General features: G+C 35.7%; 1 protein-coding gene across 3 annotated transcripts in view; it reads right to left on the reverse strand.

Annotated features, from left to right (window-relative positions):
- The window catches only part of NOL4 (nucleolar protein 4), a 241,090-nt gene that overhangs the window by 66,981 nt on the left and 146,162 nt on the right, over positions 1–27,947 (reverse strand). For 2 of the 3 annotated variants that reach the window (XM_074352219.1, XM_074352220.1), the window contains one exon: positions 13,182–13,361. In XM_074352219.1, coding sequence (XP_074208320.1) covers positions 13,182–13,361 — 180 coding nt within the window. Of the gene's footprint in view, positions 1–12,259; positions 12,452–13,181; positions 13,362–27,947 lie in introns of all 3 variants that reach the window. The other variant, XM_010946869.3, reaches the window with a different exon arrangement.

A 27,947-nucleotide genomic window follows, 5' to 3' on the forward strand; every position in this document is an offset into this window, starting at 1 on the left:
TTTTTTCTGGATATATTTAATTGGTCTTGTCAGAAACCAGAATAATGTCCTGGCTGAGGGGAGCTAGATATTTTTTAAGGTCATTGGATAACCTAATTATTTCAAGATTTGGGGGAAAAAAAATCAAACTTTAAGATAAAGCCATCCTGCACTCTTTCCTAGGAAGTGGGAAAGATGAATAGAAACAAAGATATACGATTAGACATGGCCAGAAGTTAAACAGTATCATTTTGAAAATAGAGTTGTTCTGAGTTTATTACAGAATCATAATCTGGTAACTGTAAATGGTCATATAAATCAGCACAAGTTTCTAAAGTCTGAAGGAACTTTCGTTTAAGGACAAACTGAGTTAGATATAGAAGCCAGGTTTCTTGACTCCTAGTTCTCAACTCATCTGCTCTCCTGAATTCTGCCATACACTTAGCGCTTTTACATCACTTACTGTTAATAATAGAAAATATTTTAGGGAAGAACCCTTACATACAAAAGCTGTTGGCCAGCTAAAATAAAAACAGACCACAGACAGCCCTTTACAGGGCTGTATTACAATTATATAATTCAATCATGATTCAAGTTCATTGGAGAAAAGGGCAGAATGAATGAATAAAACCTATATGACAGTTTAATAGATGTATATGTGCTTTTCAAAGAATTTGCAATATCCTAAATACAGAATAAAATATGTAACCCCAAGAAGAAAACTAGTTCTGTTCAGCTTAAGGTAATTTTAAGACAAATGTTAATAATACTTAACTCACACTGAGTGATTAAATGTTCAGGCATTAACACAAAAATCTTCGATTTGTTATCTAACTTATTCTTCCAAAAAAAAAAAAAAACCTTTGATAAAAGTACTTATAATCACTCATTTTGAAGAAAAAACAAATTAAAGTCCTATATGATTTGCCTAAGATCATACAGGTATGAATGTGGAAATACCTGAATTCATATTTACGTCTGATGATAAACTGGGAATAGTAATCCCTGGTAAAGTTTATTTTCATTTTACAACTAAGGCCTCAGTGAGTGTGAAGAAAGTTACGGCTCTTAAGTATTATGCATTCCTACAGAGGAAGACACTGACAGCGAACTCCATTTTGCATTTAAGCAAAGAATATATTAGGATCTTCCTAAAATCCTTCTCTTAAAGTGATCGAAATCCTCCCAATATATTTTCCTATTGATTCTTTAAAACACTTCTTTACTGATAGAACAACAATAAAATGGAACTTATCTAAGTTCCATCACGTGTTCTAAACAGACGCAATCTAGAGTCACAAGATTTTCATGCTGTAGCATCCAGAAGGGCCAAGAAATGACTGTCCATAAAACACATAACACAGCTTAGTCTCACGTCCAGAGTGAGAACGAGGAGCCAGGCGTAGGAAAGTTCTTTTTCTCCTGTGAGGCAGTCCTGGTACAAATCCCCTTGGTTCTAATATCACCGAGCCAGTAATCAGCCCACACAGAGCTCAGTTATGCTGTGCCTGGTTACAGGAGACCCAGTATCAAAGGTTTTTGCTTATTTTTCCTCCATAATTTGGCTACTATCTACTTCACAGCTTAAAAGTACTTAGACCAAGATAGTGAGAAGGAAATTAATCCATTTTGCTCCTTATAAAAGCACTTTTACCACAGAGAAATTTAAAACAGTGACTTAGTGCGAGTTTTCAGAACCACCTTCATGGGAACTCTCCTTCCCCACGTTTAACAGCGGAGAGCTTACTTTCGTAGTCCTGCCTTAGTGTCTTCCTGGCAATGTGCTCAGGGCTATAGTCAGAGCTTCCAGCAGGGGATACATACTGAAGATCCCCTCTTACACCAGTAACAGTGGCCATAAGACACAAACTCTTCCATTGTAGTAACTTGAGATAATACTATTGCAACAACAGAATCAAATGCAGAGAATTCAATAGATAATTTATGAAAAACAACACTTCTGATTGAATGTGGCTCAGTGAACATACTACTCAGTGTATACCTTAGACGATTTAAAAATGATTCAAAAATGTACATAATCTCACACTCTACACGATCTATATACCAAGATTGAGATTTGTTACCTATTCCTCTCCTGGATGTGAGATATTGCTAACTAGTCCACATTAATTATCTCTTCATAATTAACTGTCATTCTTAACTGGGATGAGCTGATCTCCCCCCCAGCACTGTTCTTACTGTAATAATTATCCAAGCCCGAATCATTGGTGCGTGTTTCATTAAACAGATGGCTAAACAGTCACATGGAGATGGTGGAGTTTAAAAGTCACATTTTAATTGGGGATTTGAGATGTGATTGCTGTTGGCACAATGTAAATGTGTCTTTCCTTCTATGTGCATGTAAAACCTTCCATCAAACCAACAAACTACTCCGGTTTTGGTCTCCTGAACTTTTGTTACACATCTAGGATGCTGCAGGGTTGTTTGTTTGTCTGTTTTTATAATTATAAAAAAAGTAAAAAGAAATCACGAATATAAGCTTTTGTTCATGGGTTAACTTGCTGATGCTCTGGAGTCCAGTGTTTAAGTATAGCTTAATCACGCCAGATTGGGAGCAACTGTGACACCCACCCGAGATTTTTAAGTAGAATGCATTTTTTTTCAAAATAATGAAAACAAATGATTCAGTTTCAGTAGGGCCCTAAATTAACGTGATTTCTTCTAATCCTGTTACTTTATAAAATACATAATTTCAGAATTTTGCAGCTTGGATGATATGCATATCTTATGACCCCCCCAAATGGTGTATCTATGCTGGAACACAAAATTGTTACAGTGTGAAAAACTGCAGCTCCTAAGGGACCCCGTCTATGGACCAGGTAGCTTCATTTGTAGACACCAGTGAAATAAAGTGACAGTTCAGCAACTAAGTCAGACAGATCTGGCTGCTACTGTGTAATCAGCTACCTGCAGTCTGCTCTTAAATCCCTCTGAGCCTCACTCATTCTGCCAAATATCATTATTTCTATTTTTATGAATAGCAAAACTGATGTTCAGTCAATAAACTATGACTAGGAAAAATAATCTATCACGGGGCAGTTGTTAGAATTCCATGAAGTAAGGTACATTGAGTTACAAGTTTATTCAAGAAATATACTTAATGAGCACTTATGTTAGGAACTGCATCAAGCCCAAAGATACGGAGATAGATTTAACACTGTCTCTGTTATCAAGGAGTTTACAAGTTAGTACAGTGCCTAACACACAGGATATAATACACACGTAATGAAACGTGTTTATTGTGGATTCAACCTTTTGTCAGCAAAACATTCTCTGACATAATCTTAGCAATGTTCTCGTAGAGCAGTCTACCCAGGCAATGGAAATAAGAGCAAAAATAAACAAATGGGACCTAGTTAAGCTCATTATAATGTTTGTAAAACTGAAATACCAACTATAGAGTACTGTGGAACACAGAGCACATAATACACAATGGCTTACCATCCAATTAGTTTCCGCTACAAAGTAGCACATTGGTAAATGTCCACTCATTCACTCATCTTTCATTCAACAACTTCAATTCAATTGAATTGAACATGGACCGAGCAGCTTTCCCGAGCACCTAATGGTACCGCCTAAGACACAGCGGATGATACAGAGATGAACAAGTTAAGCACAGCAGGTCAAGGAACAGAACTGCTTATTAGGGAGCTAAGGCTCATAAAGAAATAACAGGAATATAAGACAGGATAAAATAAAACTATGAAAGTGCCACAAAGTACAGTTTGCACATGGAAGAAAGAAAGATCTAAGGCTGCTCTTAGCTAGAAGTGGGTTGTCAATAGCTAAAGACATACTTGACTTTTGTCCTCCAAGGAGTCCAACAGCTTGAGACAGCAAGGGTTTCCTGGCGAGCAGTGGAACACACTTTCAGATTAGATCGCCTTTTACCATGTTCCTCAGACACCAGGTACTTGCTGTGCAGGAGTTTTTATATTTGTTATTTCAAGTGTTACTGGTTTTCATGTATAAGATACGTGTGATTTATTTGCATTTTTCCCATGAAAGGGATCCAGAGTTCAGGGATACAAGGTCACAACTGATGAAACATGGCTGAGAACCAAGACCCATTGACGAAAACCAAGGTGCTTTTCTTCAGGTTTGCTCAGCAATGCTGCTAATTTTCCAGTGACTCCTAGCGTGTTTCCATCTTCACAGAGCACATTTCAGGTCCACCAGAGACAGCCTGTGAGTGGTCATCTCAGTAGCTGTCTGAAGCATCCTTCTCTTCCTCGCTCTGGAGGTACAGTTTAGCGAGGTGCAGGTGTGTCAATTAAAAGCAGTTTCTCTAAAAAATATTTGAAGACCTTTTTTGCTTAATACTTTGAAGACTGTCTTCTGACATCTATGTTGAGGACAAGAATTGTGTTCAGTCTGTTTTTCTGTTTTGGATAATTTCTTGTTTCTTCTGGAAGACATTTAAGAATCTCTTGGGTCTGCTCAAAGTTTTGCCTAATGAACAAAGGTGTGGATTTGTTTTTATTTGTACTGCTCAGAACTGTTCTATTTCTCTGTTCCTAGTATCCATGGTCTAATCAATTCTGAAAAATTCTTCCTCCTCATTTGCTTGAATGTCGTCCCTCTTCTAACTTCTCCTTTGGAATGTCCATTACATCTATAACTTTCTATTCCCCAAGTTAACTTTTTTCCCTCAAATTCTCCTTCTCTATTTTCTTTCTGTGAATAATTTCCATAGTTCTCTGTTCCAGTTTTTCAATTTTCTCTTCGGTTGAATCATCTTCTCTGCTATTTAACCCATCTAGTAAGGTTTTAATTCCAAAATTTATAATGCTTACCATTTAGTTTTTTGAAGTTGTAATTTGATGTTTTTACTTCCCCTTTAATGGAAGAGTAATCCTTCCATGGTCCAAGCTTTATATACAGTTCTCCACTAATGTTTCTGCCTAGTCCCAAACCCAAATCCACATCTCTTCAACTTGAGCTGGCATTTGAATCCCATGCATGATCTGTTTGGGCTTAAGTTTACTTTTTCTATCTTCCTAGTCTATTACTGTATCAAATTAAGGGCTATGAGTCTTTTTCCCCCCATTAATTTCAAGGCTTAGGAATTTGCTTTTTTTCCAGCTTATTTATATATCTTAAAGATGTTATATTTCACTCAGGATTTGTATGTATTTGTAGAGGGAAGGGAGCAAGACGTGTGAAGGGTATTCTACAAGACTCAGGTCAACATTTTGCTAAAACTAAAAGATCCATTGATGAGTAATTCTGACAACCATGATGGCTATATTCTTTACACTTCTGTATCTGTACACTATATTAAAAACTCTTCAACTTTAATACATTTAGTAAATCAAGAGAGAACAGTACCCATGAACCCTTAGTCAGGGAAAGTCAGTGGACCAAGACAGCCCACACCGAAGGAAGGAGCAGCAGTCCTGCGTGATAACTGAAGGCACTAAAGGAAATGATTGAGCATGTTTGCAGGGTAAGAAGAGGCCAGATTACATGCAAAACATTTTATTTTACATTATCACATGTAATAGTAATACCTCAACAGCCCTCTCCTTTAGAAAAATGGAGACTCAGAAACATCACATAAGACTATGTTTCAAAAAGCCATACCCCTAACATACTATAGTAAGAAGTTAAGAATTTGTCCTGAGATGACAAAAGTTTGACAGTTTCAAAGCCAGAATTGAGGAAGACTATTCTAGGGGCAAAGGCAGGATTAACGTAAAGCCAGTGAAGTTTAGGCACCAGGGTTCTTCAACAGGATTCTTCTACTGGCGTTTCTGGATGTTATCAGCATTTTAGGTAGGGAGGGGAAGCCAAGTTAAAATCAAGAGGTATTGATGTGTGTGTCTGAAAACTGCCTAAAGACATGCTTGAAGAAAAATATTTGAATCTTCAAGATTTTTCTATGTTTAAAATGTATTGGGGGCGGTTTTTTTTTTCCAACTGTAGATATTCATCCTTCTACTTAATATTTTGCCCATAATTTATATTATATTTTCTTTTGAGAAAAGGTCCCAAATTTTATAATTTTCAGGCGCAAATTCTAGTTCTGTCTCTGCTCATGATTTAGAGGGTAGAGAAGGAGTATGAGATGGAAGTAAGGAGTTGAGTTACAAGGATTATGCAAGAATATAGGTATGAGGTATAAAAGGTTAGAAATAACCTTATAAAATTCAAAAGTATGGGACTGATTTGGGAAACACAGCAAAGGAAGAATAAACAGAATTTAGCCAGTAGTAGGATGCAAGTCATCAGTCTAAAGAGGGCCAAATCTCATTCCAAGCTTATGAACACTGGTGTAAATGACTATGGTGGTGCTATTGCTGGAAAGAGATAAGTAAATAAGAATTTACTGGTGATTTGGTAGATGAGGTGGAAGATCAATGGAGAGAATGGGTGATGGCAGATACCAAGAATCCAGAGAGGATATAACAGAACATTTGTCTAGCATCGGACTGATATTTGGAATGAAATACCAAAGCTTTGTATATGACTAGGATCTACCTTCAGAGTAGGAGTCCTGTATACAGGGGCAGAGCCCTGCAGCTGGGGACGGGGTGGTATGCAGTACATGACCAAGCACAGAATCCTAAGAAGTGCCCCAAGTAAAAAGGTACATGAGGAGAAATAGGACTGAGTCTCAAGAAAATGAGGTGCTTTGTAGTTGAGGATGCAATCTTTGGATTTGGTGCAAAGGTAGTTATGTGATCTCACAGGAACTAATTCAATATAGTGGTGAGAATCAGAGCCTGAATATGACGGACGATCGAGGGAGTTGGTGCTGACAGGTGCAATTTGTGAATACAAAATAACCTTTCAGGAAACCTGGCAAAGAAAGATGGACTCACTGAGTCTTCAAAGAAAGACTGTAGGGGAGAAGTTAAAAGATTATATATTTTTTTGGAATCAGGGGACTTTTTTTTTTTTTTTTAAGGCAGAAGAGACGAAAAGGGAAAACTCAGTGGAAAGAGAAAACTGAAAATGTGACTGTTGAGATGGTCAATGGAGCAACGTTCTGAAGGAGGACAGATGACAGGGGAGCAGGGGCAGCAGCCTACCCAGCGCTGATAAGACCAGGACATTTCCGCTGTAAAGACCGCAGGGAGTACTTGAAATACATTAGATGACTGGTGAAAAATTTGTAATATTGCTTGTGCAGGCTCTCTGAGTGATAGTAAAGACTAAAGTAGATCCACGCTAATAATGACTGAAGTAAAATCGAGATGTAGATCACTGAAACTGAGAAAGAGAAAGAACTGTGAGTTCAGATTAGATATTGAAGGTGGGGTGGAGCTCAGTGGCAGAGTGTGTGCTTGGCATGCTCGAGGTCCTGGGTTCAATCCCCAGTACCTCTGTTTAAAAAAAAAAAAAGAGTAGATATCATAATTACTAAGGAGGGTATTTTAGGATGTAATTGAAAAGAAATACTATGAATAAAGAACTTAGAGTGTGGTACGAAAGTAGGTTGGGGGATGGTAGATGGCATCTACCAAAGAGAGGGCAAAAAGTTTTTATAAACAGCAAGTGAGAAATTCAAACAAAAATGTGTTTGCTGATTAGCATCAATTAATTTAACTGGTCACAAAGAGAGAAACCTGCACATCTGTCCCCATGATGCATGAAGAACAGTGTGAAAAATAGTGGATGCACAGGTATAAAGTTTTTAATCAAGATCTTGTATGAAAGGGTAGGTACAGTTTCAATCAAATTTTTAGTTTAAAGAAGCACTTGAATTCTTTTTTTTAAATAATAGCTCTGTTTGCTAAAGAATGAACAGCAAGTGTCACTGTAGCTTTTGCAACGCCTACGATATGAGGAAAGCTGCGAACTGAAAATGAATTCTGATCTCTCTACATTAATCTGCATTAGACAAGAAGATGCAAAGGATGTGATCAAATTCCTTCAAAAAATGAACTATTTCCTAAATATTAAATACTGATTTTCTAATGGAAGAATTGTGAAATCAGAAGGTCAGGTATCAAAATTACTGAGGAGGGTAATATAGGGTATAATTAAAAAGAAACACTATGACAAAAAAATTAAGAAGATAGCAGGAAAGTATGGATGTTTCCATAATTAGATTATTGACACACTTATTTTTAAATTTTTATCTCTTTTCCTCCCAAAATAGACCTCAGAGACACCAAGGAAATATGTACACTTAAACGAATTAAACAAAAAGATAATTGGGACCTTATGAAGATTTGGGCTCTGAACTTCTTGACAGGCACAAAAGTGAACATACTAATTTATAATCATCCTGATGATGAGAAAAGATAAAAGCGCTCTATTTGTGCAAGAGAAACACATTTTTTTCATTACATTCTAAAACAGGGCTCTGAAATGAGATCATTTATAGTGGACATTAAGTAGCCTAATGGACAACGTCCCTGGTAAACTTTTACAAAAAATAGCCTGAGACTTAATTCTTCAAACAGTCAATTACATAATATTAAAAAGCAAGTAAATAGGTAATTTTTTTTTCAAGAAGCTGAGTTTATTAAATTCAAATATCTTAGCTACTTGATATAACTTGGTACAGTGGCAAAATACGAGATATAGGAGGAAAGATGGACTGGAAGTCTCTTAAACTATCGCCCCTAAATATTTTCATTTGAGTTTTATAAAAGTACATCTAAATGTATGCAGTATGGTAAAAAGAGTCTCTAAATAATGCAAATTCAGAAAAATAAAAAGAGAAATCACATCACATGATACAGATAACACTCAGGTATGAGCCAACCCCACCTTGTTCATAAAGCTTTGCTTTTATGATCCTGTTACAGGTGCTCTTGAAATTAATGTCAGGACACCCTGGAGAAATATCTCTCTTTTCTGGAACAATCAACAAATACTCTTCAGAAAATTAGCTGAAGTAATTTGAGAGTCAACACTGCACAATGGGATCAATAGCAATTTGATGTATTTGTCTAAGGATTAATAGAATGGCTGCTTAACTCACAGGGTTCTTCAAGTCTAATGAACACTAAGACAGTACTCTGTATCAAACTTATTTGATTTATTTTTCATAAAACATACCCTTTATGTTCAACACTGAAGATTTTATGATTTGAGATGATTGGGAACAGAGAATTGGTGAATCTAACCTGTGGGTCTTGATAATTCCAATGAAATAAGAATGCTTAATATTCTAATATTTGTATGCACTCAGTGAAGTCAATACAAAGCATATGTGTTGTAAATTCTTAAGGGATATTGCAGAATAATTAAACATAAATAGATTTTATATTAACAATAGGAGAAAACTAGTCAAAGTGAATGCCAAGATTCTCAAGTATAGCACTAATATAAGTTGTGATAAACCACTTCTATGAGAACATCTCTTTGAATTCTTAATCAAAGTCAGCAGAAAACATGTAATTCAATATTTTGTGTTTTGTCTTGCTTACAGGGCCTGTTGGCTTAGGGACCCTAAGTAACTGGATGAGCTAAGCTTGCTGAATGCCATTTTCATTTTACAATACAGAGTCCCCTATCAAATAATCCTACAATTTGCAATAATGTACAAAATTAAAAACTTCATTAGGTTGCCTGGTTGACATACTAAGTATTGCAAAATAATTTGCATGTAAAAATAATCATATATTAAAAATGACACATTTTCTTCATGTCTACTTAGAGCAAACACAAGAAAAGAATTTTCAATGTTATCTAACATTAAAATTTAAAATTACGAGGGCAAAAATATGAATGTACAATACTTAGTTGTAATTACTATCTGCCCCAGTCATGCCTTTTTCTATCTGTTCTAAAAAAGGATGAGTGTTCAAAATGATGACACGCTCCATGACAATGATACATAAATCAATCAAAATTGCACGTGTCAACTAGGTGGTGAATTTAATTTTTATTTCCAGTAGTACATTACAGAATAATGTATTTTTTAAAAGGGGGCTAAACTACAAATCAGTATTCATCCATGCTGTTCATTAACATTTATTTATATTAGGCTTTGTATTATTACTTAAGCATTTCACTTCCCACAACTTGTAACCTCAACAAATCATGATGATCAGGGAACATGTTAAATTATCCTAATAAACAAGTCAGGCATCTCTCATAGTTCTCATTACTTTGTACGATGTAAATGAGTAAGAAGATGAACAAGTGAAAATTATTAAAAATTAAATACAGTAGCATTTCTTTCCAGCATTGTTTCCTTCAAGATTAGTGCATGAACCTACTTGATTTTGTATTACGTTAACTTTTTGTCTTTCTCTATAAATAGCACAAGGTTTACAACAAATAGATGTCCATATTTGGTAAATAAATGCAACTAATTAAAAAAACGGCGATTATCTCAAATAGACCTTAGAGAAATTAAGAATTCTATATGACAATGACTTTTTTTTCCCTTAAAGAATGATTAGTACAAAAAATTATACCATGGAAAATAAGATAAATTTTACTGTAGGAAAAGAATCTCTAAATAACATAAAAAGATTAAAAAGAAATAGTAGTGCCAGATGCTGGTAGAATAAAAACCTTGATATATAGCATTATTATCCTTATTGTTACTGAAAGGCAAAAATATATACTGTGCATTGTGCACTAAATGAGACATATTTAGTCTCAGATGGAATTTTACATCAAATGCCAATTTGATGATGAACCAGATGTCAAAGCCCGGATTCTAGGCTTTTATTCCTGGTTAGATATCCTTTTTATCTGTCATTTTTCTCCTATTGAGTAAGTGATAATAATTTTAAAATAATTCAGTAATGAGGGAAAGAGCTATACGTTATTCAAGCCATCTGTCCTTCTCTCTTATGCCATATACGACCTCGACTGTCATAATTTAACTTGATCGGGCACAGTTATACCATTTTATTTTTAAATGACTTAGGCACCACCAACTCCAGCTTTAATACAATTACTCTGAGAAATGAGGACTTAAATGCGGTGTTCTGTGATTCTATAAAACACTCATTCTGGATAGCTATTTTTCAGATGATGGATTAAGTAATACTTGGTGGATTACATTTTCAGAGTTAAGACTTACTGAGTGGTTACCGTGTGTCAGAAATGGCTTGTTGAGCTTTATGTGCGACACCTTGTATAATTCTCTCCTCTATAAATTAGGAGCTGTTCTCACTTCTGGGGGAGGGACCTGAGCACAAGAAGTTGAAGTAACCTGCCCGGGTCACACAGCTACAAAGTGGTGAAACCATAACTTGGGACCAAGATCCCTGGGGACCGAGCCTTGTGCTACTAACCATCGGGGCAGACCCTCTCTATAAGAAACAGTCATTTATCTTTCATAGAAAAATTGACACTAGAGGATTTATTACTTGTCATTCATTTTATTTATATCTGAAGTTATTTCTCATATACGACACACTCTGAAGCCTCTCCTTTATTTATCTGCACCAACTCCTGCTTCATCACACCTAGTAAATTAGAGGCACTCATGACAAACACTCACAGCCTTGGCTTTTACGGAGCCTTCTCAAAAGTAGAGATAAAACAGTTTCAGAACATTTCTAATACATGTCCACTCACATAAATAAAAATAGAAAGAAATGAAAAAAGTTCTCTGTAAAAACTGCTTCTACGTGTAACAATCCGATCAAGGTGAGATAGAAGAAAGTTCAAAAACCATTGATACACCTCATTTCCACCCAAAATTAATCTAACACCAGTGTAGTATCATCCATCTATAAAGCCCAGAGGATTATAAAAGCTCATGTTAATTATCCACAAGCACATAAATACACCGAGTGCCCCAAAGCCTTATTTTTCACAGAAGGATTTCATTCCCAAACTTTATTTTCGTGACCTGCTATTTGCTTAACTGTTGGTATGAAAACAGTATTACTTAAAGCGATCCACTCATTTCTTTTTGTTCCAGAGAAATCCATTCTCATGTGCCATCTAAAGCAACCACTGGTGTTTCGGTTCAAGACACGACACACCTTAGATCTGCGTCAGTCATGACAGAAAGAAAACACACACGAATGAGACGCTGGGTCTCTCTGATGTCCACTCACATCCCCCTCATTGCCTACGACACGGCGCCGTGTGGGCCTGCGAGCTCTGGTCTCAAGAGATGTTCCTTATTCAATCAACAAAGGGGATAAGTACTTCAGGGAGATGAAAAGGAGGGGGGAAAAAAAAAACAGACAAGCAAACGAAACCCCCTTGGACCTGACGTTATGGACAAAATTAAAAAGACACTAAGATGGAAAAAAAAATCGTGTCATGGTTTACATGTGGGGTTTTGATGGAATCTAGGGCTGTGTTTTAATTCAGAACTCACCATCTCAAAACCACTTCTTTTCATCCGCCTGCAGGACTTGAGGTAAGTACGTATGCGTTTTCGGGCACGCTCTTGATACTCAGGGAATTGTCGCCTGCATGAGTCAATGATAGCCTGGATCTTTTCTTTGGGCTGCTTAGAGATTGGGACCATTCGGTCCAAGTTTTCATCTACAAACAGCCTGACAAACATCTGTTGGCAAGAGGGAGACAGAGGAGAAGGGTTTGGAGGGCTGCTCTCTGCTGTTCCTAACTTCCTGTCTTGATTACCGATAGGAAAATACTCTTTTCTGGTTTATGCACTGGAGAACTTTGCAATGGAAAGCCAGAAATTTTAAGCAAACACCCTTTAAAGGCTTTCTAAATGGTTGGATTAAAAAAATTGAGAGAGAAAAAGAGAGAGAGAGAGAAAGAGGCAGACAGACAGACAGACAGACAGAAAAGTCTAGACTATCGCGTAGAAAAAAATCGAGAAATAACAGTAGACTGCGACAATTAAGCACCCCATAAAATCCTCTATTAGTAATAAATATGACTGTTACATGGCTACACTGCGCAGTCTATAATCTCTGGAAACAATTGACTCTTTTGTCATGCATAATTAGGTAATCCGGGATAGCGAAAGAGGTAACGGATGACAGGCAGACTCTTCGGAGGGATAAACTGAGGCTCCCTTCATCCGCTGGGTAAACATGCATACTCACACAACACAACTCCAGTTCTCAGCTCACATTTGGCTTTAAAATTCTAAACAAAACACAGCAATTCTGGTGTCTGGTTGGCAAAGAGTGTTTCATGTACTTTTTAAATCCTTCTGCAAATTAAACAAACGTGCCTCTAAAATATCCACGTTTACCAACAAGCGACAACATGGAAGTGGAGTGGTAAAAATTCAGCCACACGGGGAGGGTGGCAGGACTCACATTAAAAGCTTTCAGCCGCTCGGCCTCAACGCCGTCGGTCTCGTTAACTTTCTCAGGGTCCTCGTGGTCGTCGTGGTCGTCTTCATCCTCATCCCCCCTGTTCAGAGACAGGTCCTCGGCCATCCGGTCTACACTCTCATTTTTGCCGGAGTCGTAGCTTGAATAGCTATGTGCAGGGGACTGAAAAGAAAGGGGGAGATTGCTGCTTTGAAATTCTTTGCACAAGCTGAGCCACTTCACTTTGTTTTTCATTCTACTTGTTTCTCAAAAAATCTGGTTTCGATGAGTTGATAATGCCAGAGTTGTGGCCCTTTTACTGTAAATGAAAATTAATTAAAATTAAATCAAATTAAAAATTCATTTCCTCAGTCACACAGTCACATTTCAAGTGCTCAATAGCCACCTAGAACATTTCCATCACTGTAGATTCATTGAATTCAGCTTTTCGAGAGCAATTACTGTTTCCATTCAATATACATATTCCAAAAAAAAAAAAACAAAACCCAACCTGTAATCAGTTTTGCAAAAGAATCACTAAATCCCATATTCTTTGAAATAGAAATGAGCTCAGAACTTAGTCAAACTACATTAGTATTCTTGAAACAGACAAGGAAACTGAGGGATAGATGATTTGCCCAATAAGGACTATACAAAATATTCATATTAGGAGTGCTATTTATAAGACAACATGCCTTAAAATCAGTTTATAATTTGTCTATGAGTCTTAAAATAGTATCTGATTTTAGTTTAGGAAAAAAGAACTGGTTTCCTCTTAATCATTGGTCAAGCTTGGTGCTTCGTGATGTGTAAAAGGTGACAAATGCCAACTGAGACAATTTTCACGAACTTTGGTAACTGTGTCCAAGATCAATGGGTCCTGCTGTGGTGTTTCTTACTTCTTTGTTAGCCCAGCACCTGTTTCATTCAGAATGAGCCCCTGCTTCTGCTTCACCAGGTGAAAGCACCAATCCTGTGGGAACCGTAGGATTTCTACCCTCAACTTCACCTCTACGAGAAGAAAGCTTGCCTGTAACCAAAATCAGGTTGAATCCAGCAGAGCTAAGCAGAATAAAAAACAGTCCTGATAACATCATTGGAGCACCTAGATTCAACTGTGCCTGAAATGAACCTGTGGACCCTTCAGCTGTGTGGGATACTACATCCTCTCCGTCCCCCTTCCCCTTTATACTTCTGCTTAAATCTGAGGTTTGGTCATTTGCAGCTGAGCCTGGAGTGGTACAGAAATCCGTCATTAACAGGGTCAAATTAATGACCCAAATTTCATACATGTTGACTCAGAGACATAGGCGGCCCCAGCTAAACAGTAATTTTTCTGTAAACAACAGCAGCTATCCTCAAATCTTTCAACAAAATCAAATGCTTTGGAGAGACCTTTAAATGGGAAATTTTACATCAGCAGTGTTCGAAAACGCCTCTGTGCAATGATAACACATGCGTTGCCTGCTTTAAGGACTGTACTAATATAATACTCCTGTAATAAGCAGAATAGAGCTAACAAAACTAGAGTAGATCACTGACATTAAAGATGGAGTTACAATTTACAGTTCAAATCACCAACAAGATGGGATTACCTAATAAAATACAAGGCAGATATTCCACAGGCTTGAAAAATATACCATATATACTTTTTAAATGGCAATGTGTAATGTTCTAAAAATGTTATGATACACTTATCTGAATGCAAATATGCTGGGCTAGTTTATTCTTTCTAGACATGACGTGAGACACGCAAGCCAGCTGTCTGCTACAAACACCACCACCTGGAAATATGGAGTATTACTAATATGGTTACTCAAGGTAAAGAAAAAATCCATCATAGAACTGAGAATATTCAGGATCTAAATCTAGAGCATGAGCAATGTTTTTTTTTTTTCTTCTACAATATAAACCAAAATTTTTATAACTCTGAATTCTGTTTCTCAGATGGAGTGTCACTTCTAGCCTGTCTCACTGTTGAAGATCTAACTAGCTTTTAAGGCCAAACCAATTAAGTTCAATTTCCCCAAAGATTCCCACCTCCACCTCAGTCTACTTCAGTCTTTCCCTCTGCTGCAAACTCTTAATACGCACTGGCATTTGACACAGCATTAAACACCACCATTGCCGTCTACTTCTCTTTTCATGTTAACATGCACTTGCCTTCAAGCTAGACCGAGATACGAATCAAACCATAGCCTTCTGCCTTCCCCCTCACAGCATCCAAGGAGGGTTCTCTACAGAGTAGGCACTTAAGACTGCAGTTTTCCCTTTTCTACAAGGTATTTGGTCTTAATAAATGGAAGAAGATAAGCCACAGACTGAAAGAAAATATCTGCAAAAGACACATCTGTTAAAGGACAGTTACCCAAAATATACAAAGAATACTCAACAGTAAGAAGACAACCAACCTGATTAAAATACGGGCCAGAGACCTTAAGAGATACCTCACCTAAGAAGATACACAGATACACAGACAGCAGACAGGCATATGAAAAGACGCTCCCCAGCACATGTCACTGGGGAATTGCAAATTAAAACAAAAGTGGGACACCATTATACACCTATTAAAATGGGTTTATTTCTGGGCTCTCTAATCTGTTCCATTGATCTATGTGTATTTTTACGCAAATACCATATTGTTTTGATTACGATAGCCTTGTAAGATAGTCAGAAAGAGGGACGTATGATGCCTCCAGCGTTGCTCTTCTTTCTCAAGATTGCTTTGGTTTTGTGGTTCCATAAAATTTTTAGAATTGTTTTTCTTATTTCCGTGAAAAATTCCATTGGAATTTTGATAGGGATTGCATTGAATCCGTACATCGCTTAGGGTAATATGGACACATTAACAGTATTAACTCTTCTAGTCCATGAGCACATATCTTTCCATTCATTTGTGTCTTCAACTTCTTTCATCAATGTCTCCTAGTTTTTAGTGCACAAGTATTTCACCTCCTTGGTTAAATTTATTCATAATTATCTTATTCTTTTTGATACAATTGTAAATGGATTGTTTTCTTAATTCCTCTTTCTGATAGTTCATCATTGATGTGTATAAATGCAATAGATTTCTGTCTGTTGATTGTGTACCTTGCAACTTGACTAAATTCAGTTGTTTTTTTAAAATATCAGTTATTGATTACTGAATCTACCGGGAAATCTTAACATCATTAAAAGTGTGATGACCAGATACTGTGTGCTTTCTGATGTGATGCAAAATGAAGCATACAGCATAAATTAAGAAGCAAGCTCATGAAAAAACAAAAAAAAGAACTTGAATCTAATCAAACTTTAGTCTAGAAATTGTGGTTCTCAAAGTGTTCTAGTCAGATCGGCAGTAACTGCATCTCTTGGGAACTTAGAAATGTACATTATCGGTCCCCATTCCAGACCACCTGAATCAAGACACTTCGGGGACCCATAATCTGTGTTTTAACATACCTTCCAGGGGATTCTGATGCAGCGCAAGTTTGAGAACCACTAGTCTGAAGCTAATTTCCATTTATAGGAAATAAGGCAGATAAAATAACAACTTAAAAGACATCAGAGAAAGCAGACAGACGAATCTAAAACATGAGACATTGTACAGGACAATTGACTTTGTTTCAGGCAGTATGTTAGTGACAGAGGAAAAAAATGTGACATATTAGAAGAGATTTAAAAAGATTTATTAAAATGAAATGTGTTTGCCTTGCTTGTATCATGATTCAAATAAAAACCAATGCAAAAAGCTAATTTTGAGAAAATTGGGAATATCTGACTTACGGATGAGAGTATAAACTGATAACACTGAATTCTTATTAATTTTGTTAGATGTGACGACCTAACATTTGGTTAAGTAAATATTTATGTAAGAAAATGTCCACGTTTGTTGGAGGCACATATTGAGGTATGAAGGGATGAAATGATGTGGATACCTAGAATTTGCTTTCAAATATTGCAGGAAAAAAAAGAAAAAAATGAAAAAGTAAAAAACATGGAAAGTCTGGGGAATTGTTATTGAACTTGGGTGATGGGTATAACTCCATGTATTATATTCTCTATTTTTAAATACATTTTAAACTTTCAAAATGAATTTTAAAATGTATATATTTTATAATTAATTTATCTCCTCCACTTTGAATTTTTATAGGACAATCATTTATTCAAGAACATTTAAAGAAGCATTACTTAATACTTAGAGCATTGTTTTAGGCTCATAGGATTGAATAGGTCCAAGTTTTTTGAGGTCTGAAAGTTATAAAATCTGCAGAGAGAGAGTGTATTTGAAAACTTAGAAAAGTGAAGATTTACTTAAAATGAGAAAAATCACAATAAATTATAAGATTCAAAAAAGCAAATGCTACAAACCACACAAAATGCAGAAAAATAATATTTTTAAAAATAAGTAACTCCCTGCTGCAACTCTTTAAGACTGTTTCTTGCCACATTTCTTGGCTGCATGCTCTGCAAATGCTTCTTCATATGACAATGACTTTGTATTATCATATTTTATAGAGAGACTAGAAAAATAATTCAGTCTTTAGCATATCTGATGGAAATGTGTCTTTTATTGTTGGCAGTTTAGAAACGTTCCTATGCTCTCCAAATTAAATATTGCTAATATCATGCAAATTGTTACATTGCTTTCAGTTGGGAAAACTCTCAATCAAGTTCCTTTCATATTTAGGCATCTTAAGTTTTCCTGGGAAGTGACTGACGTCTTCATTAAAGTGACATTTATGAGTTTTATGTCTTCTTCATTGATATTAGTATTTTCTGTCAAATCCAATATGAAATTTAAATCTTTTCCCAATGTGTTAATATAATTCATTTCTCTTCATTAACTGTGTTTTTCTTCCTTCCAAAGAAATAACTGCCCTTAGTAAGACCTGAAAATTTTTATTATAAGTCATTTCCTTCTCAGTATAAAAATGTCTACTGAATTCACTTCTCATTTTTTATTTTTTTCATATTCCATTAATATTTTGTCTGAGTTTTCTATTTATTAAATAAATAAAAGAGAACATAATGATATAGCTTTCATATATTTCAAATTGAGAGTCTGTATCTTCTCACTTGTTTTATTCAAAAGGCCCAAAACATCTTTCTACACGGCAACTGAAATGCCATATTCCACTGTGTGATGGGTGCACAAGATACCTCTGTATTGTTACAGGTGCATGTGACTTTGCAATTATGCATTTGTATAACCACAGATTGCTATTTGTTTTTTTTTACTTACTAGTTTACCATTGTATACATGCCTTCCCAAGATTGAGATTAATTCTTCTTAAACATTTTGGTTAAAGAAGTCACATTGGACATTTCATCTGGACATTTGCCAAGTGTTTGTCCAAGAAGAGATCAAATTAAAAATTACTTTGAAGATTCTCTCGGAATTGCAGTTACTTGAAAACCACTTCATTTCATAATCTCTGAAAGCAAATCTCTCTCACTGAGTAATTTTAAAACGATAGCTACTTTTTGGCACTTCAAAATGATATGAAACATTTTTTTAAGGTGGTTCTTCAAGATACAGTTTGGCTTGCATGGTGGTTCTCTCATTTTGGCCTACATCAGAATAACCCAAAGGATCTATTAAAATACACTGTGTTGGACCCCCTTCAGAAGGTCTGCAGTGGGACCCAAGAATTTTGATTTCTAACAAGTGCCCAGATGACATAGATGCTACTGGTCTTCATCCACTGGAGATGCTGTAAACAAAGATACCATAGACTGGGAGACTTAAACAAAAACATTCATTTCTCACAGTTCTGGAGGATGGGAAGTCCAAGACCAAGTTACCATAAGACTTGATGTTTGGTGAGGACCTGCTTCTTGGTTCATGGGTTATGAAATTTGTCAGCATGAAATAACTTATGATGGCTAACTGCTTAATGTGTAATCCAAGCAGAATTATTAAAAATTTTTAAAAATAAATGTAACTAAGATCAAAGATTATACTGTTAAACTAGATAATAGATCTTCATGAACTATCTAAATCATTAAGGTAATAAATACATTGAAACATGAAATGCTAAGCATAAGTTTATCTGCTTTTGGCTTTTAAATTTTTACAGAGAGACAAAAGATAATGGGGTCTATTAATAAAATGTCTTTGTCATATTAAAAATTATAATATAAAAACATTTCTCTACAAACTAAATTTTCATATTTTTACGTATTAGCCCATTTGTTAACCTACCATGTAATGCTAATATATAATAGTCAGTTCACCATTGCCTACTACCTAGTTTTCACCAGAAAATAAAGATTACTAATAGTAAAAAGTTTATTGTACACACACCAGAAAGGCTGTTTCTGAACTGGGAACTCTCAGACCACAACATGGAATGCATGAGGCTCAGGGCTACATTGTTATAAAGCAGCTTATATAGTGAGAAGGCAGTGACTGTTCATTCTTCACAGTTATTGGCTATAATATTAGAATTTTTAAAAAATAATAATGAATTGGTTAATGGTTACCTCATTTCAGCTATGGGGAACAGTTTGTTTTGCTTGTGATGTTCAGAGACATAAGCAAGAAATGACCCAGGTCAAGTTAATCATGCAAAACAACCTAAACTGAACTTTGCTTGTATGACTAACATGATTTTATCTTCTCAGGGAATTTTCAAGGTTGGTTTCTATTTGTAGGTTTTTTTTTTTTTTTTTAATATTAATGAGATAGTGTGCATTGCTTTTTTTTTTATAATTAATCTTTGAAATCTGGCACCTGTTTTACACTTACAGCACCTCCCAGACTAGTCATATTTCAAGTGTTCAATAGCTACGTATTCTATGTTTGCATATGTTACAAAATGATCACCAATCAGTACTAACTACAGAGGAACTACTTTCAAAAGACATAGAATCCTAGGCAGATTACATGAAAGATAAAGAAAAACCTTTCATAATCTGTTAGTAAAAGCAGACCAATAATCTTAGAATTTTTGTGCTTTGTAATAGAGAGAAAAATTAAATTCTACTCTTGTATCAGTGTATTTCTGAGCTCATTTTTAAAAATCCTTCCAATTTATTCAGTATTAGCCAGCTTTGACCTCACACATAAAATTTCCTTTCCACAAATCTTTTGCAACTTTCTATATCCATGCAGCTTTTATTTAGCTTTTTTTTTTTTTTTTGCTTTCTTATTCTGGAACAATCATTTATTTAGGAAAAAATTACTCTTTCTCCCTTACTAAAACATCAACAACAACAAAAAGAAAAAATCCCCAAACAAAATAAAACCCCAAAATCGAAAACCAACCAAAAAAAAGTCCCTCACACCTTTCCTTATCCAAAAACACATTCTGTTTTCCTAACTTCCTTTTTATATTAGTTGTTTTCTTTCACTCTTGTTATTGCTAGTACTTTTATTTTAGATATTGATCATATGTTTTAATTATGAGTACCACTTTTAGATGGTGAGGCAGAAGTAGAAACCAAAGTTATCCTTCTTGTTGTTCTAAACATAAAACTTCATTCTGCTGAATACAATTTGATTTATTAATGGTAGGAAGTCATCTATAAGAAGCATTTTTTTGACAATAGAGGTAATGAAATCATACTGAGAGATTCAACACTAAACAGACAACAGATTATCCTAGACGTTAACACAACACACATTTTCAAGCAGAAAAGAAGAGAAATATTGGTCAGACTACACAAAATCTGATGGCACAGGGGTGGGAAGGAGAGGATAAGCCACCATTCTAAAATGGGGCCAGAACAACTGATTGGCATAACTGTCTCCTGGATACACGCCTAGTGTGCCAACAGGTTACTGTGAAACAAAATGCTCCAACTTCCTGCAGATTCCATTTAGAAACAGAAGCCGTAAGTCAAAAGCAATCCATTTCATTTGAAGTTACTACATACTTCTATGTCAAACAATTGCTCCTGAGAGAATCTGATATATATTTTAGCCCATTTGTCAGGGCTTTTATTTTCATTATACAAATGATGAAAGAAATCTGTTCTAGGAATGACATTTCAGGTTATTTTCAACCCCAAGCTTCCACGATTAGACCACTTTTAAGAGGAAGGATGCAATGAAGTGTATGTTCTTAAAGCTTCTACAGATAGATGTCAGGGATAGTGACTTTATCTTTCACTGCGAAGTGAGAATATGATGATAGTAAAACAGTCGAGAAATCTCTTGACCCAGTAAGTAAAAATGTGAATCGCTGATTTAACCCTTCTTTCAAATTTTCAAATACAACTTTTAAGTTATTAACTTATCACACTGAAGGGGAAATACTCAAACAGCAAAAATTCTTCTTCCAGTATCTCAGTTTAGCACCACAATTAAAATAATAAAAGGTAAATGGAGGTATCAGATCTCAGAACATCCTCGTTAAGTAACAATTAGATTTTGTTCAAGTACTTTTAAAAAGATGAAAAATATTATGTATACTATACATGTATCTTCACCTGAACCCTAATTTGACTGCAATATTATCTCATATGTTTTTATAAGAACATGTTTTTCTTCTTCGAGTTAAAATTCAGTTGAAAGTGAGCCTTGGAAGTGAACTGAACTCCCAATCATGAATTCCATCACTAACAATTGTAACACTGTAATGGTTGTGAGGCACTATGACAGTTTTTATTTACAAGGGAATGGAATTTTATAAATATTTTCACAATATTTGGTAATAATTTCACCATCCTAGCCTTCAGACAATTAACAAAAAATCCATGTTTGACAGAATTGCCAAGTCTGGTATCTATTATTAGAATCCTTTTAACTTGCATATTAAATATTTAATCTTGTTTCATTGGTCTTATTTTTAAAATGTCTGCTAGTAAATGACAGTGATGTCATTGTCAGTAATAGTGATGATAACAAAAACCACGTGTGGCTGGTAGCTGCATATTGGACAGCTTATCAATGACCTTGACTTTGAGAGAAATGTGAGTCTCTGTCTAGGCCAGAAGCTCTAAATAAGATATGATTCTGTCAGAAATCTTAGCACTGAGGACAAATTTCATTTGAATTCTTTATAAGGTTGTGTCTGGTGTGTTGTCTGAGGATGAATAAACCTGAAATGTGAACAACTGATAAATAACACTCTCATGTATTATTTTCCATGGGCTTCTTGCCATCTCATTCTACTTATTTTACATCCAAAAGGGAATGTGGTGTTGATTTTGTTTTTAATTTTGTCCCAGAGACCTAAGAGCAAACATGTTATAGCGTCTGTTCGAGTCCCGAGTCTCACTTTTCAGATTTTGCATTTATCATCTGGATATTCGTGGGCATTACATGTTGTTGCTCTGCAGTCAGCCACTTCCCACACACCTCCCTTCAGAAGTAAATATCAAAGGAAAACAGTCCCATGTTTCTGTAAGATCTGACAATTACATATATAATTGACAAATATATATACATGTATATATTTGGATTTGGAAAACAGCCAAGTCTGCTGCTGTGAACAGATCTAATATTTTGTGGAGAGTTTTTCCATCATTTTCATCAGGAATATTGGCCTATACTGGTTTTTTTTTTTTTTTTGGTAGTATCCTTATTTGGTTTTGATATCAGAGAAACACTAGTCTCATGAAATGAGATAGGAGTGTTCCCTCCTCTCAATTTTTGGGAAGAATTTGAGAAGGATTTATGTTCATTTTTCTTTACATGTTTGGTAGAATTCACTGGGGAAAACCATCTGGTCTTGAGATTTTCTGTTTTGGGAGATTTTTGATTAGTGGTTCAATCTCCTTATTCGTTATTAGTCTGTTCAGGTTTTCTTTTGCTTTATGTTTCAGTCTTGGTAGGTGGTAAATAGGTGGTATGTTTCTAAGAATTTATCCATTTCTTCTGTTGTCTAATTTGCTGACATATAATCATTCACAGAGTCTCTCATGATCCTTTGTATTTCTGTGTTATAAGTTGTAATGTCTCCTCTTTCATTTCTGATTTTATTTGGCTCTTCTCTCTGTTCTTCTTAGACTAGCTAAAGTTTTGTCAATTTTGTTTATCCTTTTAAAAACCCAGCTCAGTTCCATTGATCTTTTCTATTCTTTTCATGGTCTCTATTTCATTTATTTATGCTCTGATCTGTTACTTACTTTCTTCTCCTAACTTTGCAAATCATATATCTGATATGGGGTTAATATGCCAAACATATAAAGAACTCACACAACGGCAAAAAACAAAAAAAACAAATAAATCCGATTAACCAATGGGATCTGAACATTTTTCCAAAGAAGAAATACAGGTAGCCACCAGGTGCATTATAGCTGCTTAACATCACTAATTATCAGGGAAATGCACAAACCACAATGAACCTCATACCCATTAAAATGGCTATGATCAAAAAGACAAGTGATAAATGCTGGTGACAAAGTGGAGAAAAGAGAACGCTGGTACACTAGTGGTGGGAATGTGAATTGGTGTGCAACCATTACGGAAAACATGTTGTAGGGTCCTCAAAAAACTAAAAATAGAACTACCAGATGATCCAACAATTCCACTTCTGGGTATTTATCTGAAGGAAACTAAAACACTAACTCAAGAAGATATATGTGCCCTCATGCTCACTGCAGTATTATTTACAACGGCCAAGATATGGAAGCAACCTTGGTGTCCATCAATGGGTGAATAAATTTTTTAAATGTGGTATACATTTTAAATGGATGATTATTCAGCCATAAAAAAGAAGGAAATATCGCCATTTGGGACAATATGAATGGACCTTGAGGGCATTATGCTAAATGAAATAAGCCACACAGACAAATAGGCAAGAAAAATACCACATGGCATCACTTGCATTGGAATACTAATAAAAAAAAATCAAACATGATAGATAGAGAATTAGGTTGGTGATTTCCAGAGGCGGAGGGTAGGAGGTAGGTGAAATGGATGAAGGTGGTCAAAAGATGCAAGATTCCAGTTATAAAATAAATACATCCTTGGATGTAATATACAGCATGGTGACTATTGTTAATAATAACCGTCTTGCATATTTGAAAGTTAAGGGAGTAGCTCTTAAGTTCTCATCACACACAAAAATGTGCAACCATGTGTTGTGATGGACGTTAACTAGAACTATTGTGATGATCATTTTGCAATATGTACAAAATATCAAATTATTATGTTGTACATCTAAAACTAATATAATGTTATTTGTCAATTATATCTCAAAAATTTAAAAAAAACCTTGAATTGTACACATTAAATTGGTGACTTTTATGCTATATAAACTACTACTAATAAAACTATTAAAAAAGAAAGAGTCGATGGGCTAGGTTAGCTGGTCATCCTTACAACATACATAATAGCACAGGTTGGCTGTCCCTTCCCAGTCTACATGAAAGCATTTTTCCCCTATAAACTCTTCTCAGCATTATGTATCTTTTGAGGTCAGGAGTAACAAAAGAAACATAAAATGTGGATAACAGACAGGAATAACAGAGTTAGGCAGGGAAAGAAGAATTCCACGCTTTTTAAAAAATATATTTATGCCATCTATTTCAAAATTTGTATGGGAAAACTAGTTTCATATTGTAAAATCCTATATAAACTGAATTGGAAAAGAGAAAAATGCTATGTAAAAACCAAAGAGACAAGCATATGGATGTCCTAATTTTGCACATCACTTTTCAAATATATCAAACTTATATCTCCATATGATAAGTGTTGAAGAAATGTTTGCTTCCTTTGGCAATTGAATGAATGAATGAATGGGAGATGTACTGTAGAGGATCTGAGAGGGGAAATTTCCAGAGTTGGCTAGAATCCATAGTCCTACGTCTAGCATGTAGTTGGCCCTTGACAAGGATTTATCTTCCTCCTCACCCTTTCCTCTCCTTCCACGTGCTTCATTTACAGTTTTCGTCACAGTAGACTTAGTTCCTGAGTGTAACATAGCAGAGCATGGAGGAGACAATTACAGTTTTCTTGACATGTTGGCCAACATTCCATCAGAAACCATAAAGTGAAATTTTGAGTTGAAGGGAACACCTAATGCAACTCCATCACTTTTATTATATTTAAATACAGAGAAATTAAATTGGCACACACTCCCTGGTCAATTTTTAGAAACATATTCAGAAAATGTTAAATTTTTTCCAAGTTTAGTATATCCATAAAATCACAAGAGGCTTTACATCTTAATTTGAATATGATACACTGAGAAACATATTACAAAACAACATAATATGTAAGAATTATTGATGGAAATTCTGAATGTATGTTATTGACTAGTGCTATCATGGAATTATTACTACAGGTATATGATTACTGATAATTATCTGGAGCAGGATGTGGGGAGAGGCATACACTTGAGTGAACTGAGACCAAATGTTTCAGAGGCTGGTGATGCTGACAGTTTTGAGCTAGAAAGGTTATCTCAGGTTTGGCAAAGCTGCCAATCTTCTCATAAGCTATGTTCAGGATACACTTTCTAACTGATCATATTCTCCTACTGAGGATAGGCAAAATGTATCTCCAGACCAGGCAGCCATTACCAAGTGTTTGAAACTGAAAGAAAAGCTAAAAGCTATTTGCCATTCCTAGGATAAAGATTATCCAGCTGTCGTATCAACTTGGAACATCAATCAGCCAAGAAATGAAGATTAGATAGATAAGAAATAGTTTGGGGACGTGACCAGGTATTTAATATTTATTCTGACTGTCCATGAGTAACACAATTTCAGAAATAAAATGTGGCCCTTATAGCCAACCTGTTCAAGATCTGGTCAACTGCGGAAAGGGCAAGAAGCCAGGCAAACGTGCCTACAAAACACAACTTGCTCGTTGGTAACTACCATAGATTGGTTTAATTCAGAATTTGTTTAAAGCATATCATGTATTCTACCATGATCTCAACAGTGTCAGGAACTTAGAATTTAAACATGAACAAAATGTTGTTCGTGCTCTCGAGACATTTACATTATAATTATCATGGAGTAAAAAAGACTGAAGTCTATGTGGGTTTTCTACTAGTCCTCTTTTTCCATAATAATTTCTTTCTTTTCCATTAAACTTTGGCAAAATTCTTGTTGAACATGTCAGTCTGTCTTGGTCTTGATAAGATAAAATAGGGAGAGAGGTGCTATCATAATTAGATCAAGATCTCAAAGTCCCCGGCACACTCTCGAGATCTGGTGACAGTATCCAAATTAAATTAAAGAATCCTGAGGGGGAAACGCAAGACGGTGTGAGCACTTGACAATGTGCGCTCCTTCTCGGGGGAAGGATGATATCTGTATCTGTTCTCAGTGTCTGAAAACTCCTCTGCAGACATCACTGAATGCTAATCTCTATTTTCTCTACTTAGGAACAGTGACAGTGCTGTCATAACAAAGACGTTCTTAAAATTCAACAATGACTTTGAGAGAGATGGTGATTTGATACTGACTTTATTTCCTGAAAGTAAGAAACTATAAACCTGAAGGTGGAAAGTATGGCTAAAACACTACGTAGAAGTTTACATTCTGAAATGTGAGTTCCTCACAGAAAAATGATAATCTAAGTCTTAAGGAAAAACATATTCCTACATTTTATAAACCAGGACAATATATCTTGCATACATCGATTTGCAGCACAAACAAGAATTATTTTAATTCAGTTATGTCTAGTGACTATAAGCCAAATGGTTCAGAAAGCTAAATCATTTTTATATAGCGGGGTACAATTCAATACAACTTTAACTGAATTCTCCTGCAATAAACCTGACAGGATTAGCACCTCCAAGCACCACTTCTTTAACACCATAAATGATGCTAACTAAGTTCTCTAATCTCTGACTGTAAATTCTTTCCACCAGATAATATCAAACTACCTAAGAGCCCTCATCCTTTTTTCTTCTCACTCCTACAACACAAGCTAAGAACAACATGCCTGTCACCATCCTCCAGCTGGACCAGCTGATTCAACAGACACCTGTTAGAAAGTGTGCTTGACGATAATGCGTCAAAGATGGATAATGTATGTTTCTTCTCTGTTCCAGTAGAGAAGAAAAACACATAAATGAATATGCAGAGCCTAATGGTTGCAAATGAGATAAAAGAACTATATACCAGTTCTAAGAGACAAGAGAAGGTGGTAACATCAAGGAAGACATCACAGCCCTGAACCAAGTTGTAAGAAATGGATGGAAACACATCAGGTCAAAGGTGTGTGTGTGGTGAGGGGAGGTGGGAGACTGGGGTAGGATGAGGGAAGCAGATACAACGCATAATTCAGGTAGAGGAAGAGGATATTCAAAGACAGTATTTCTAAATGGCTGGAACTCAGGGTTCATCATAGAGAGTGCTAAGCACTAAGGTTGAAATTAAATACAACATGTAAGTAACGGAATAAGAGGTGCAGAGGGCTATGGGAGTATGGGTTAGGAGAAGCGAATATCCCCACATGCCGGAAACCGGGTCACCAAAACACCTGGCTTGGCTTATTTCAAAAGCTTTTGAGATGATCTTCCTGATCCCACCTTGGTTCATCCAGTTCCAAACCCAATCGTCTAATCTAATCTAAAAATGAAAAAAGTATTACACCACTACTCTGATTAATGACTTGGAGCAACAGTGTCCAAATTTATAAATAGAATTTACAAGGACTTTTGGAATGGAGCTCTGTTTGTGTTTCCAGACTCAACTCTGCCAGAATGTCCTTGGCGCCCCAAGCTCCTGCCATACTGAAGTTCTTTTAGTTCCTCAAAGACACCATGCTCTGTCTTGCCTCCAGATCTTGCCTTGGTCTGGAACCAGTTCTTTAGCATCGAATGCAAGCCTTCTTCTCTCTTGTTTAGTTTCTATTCATTCTTCAGTTTCCTACTT

Source organism: Camelus bactrianus, chromosome 24 (genome assembly GCF_048773025.1).
Source record: "Camelus bactrianus isolate YW-2024 breed Bactrian camel chromosome 24, ASM4877302v1, whole genome shotgun sequence".
NCBI lineage: Eukaryota > Metazoa > Chordata > Mammalia > Artiodactyla > Camelidae > Camelus > Camelus bactrianus.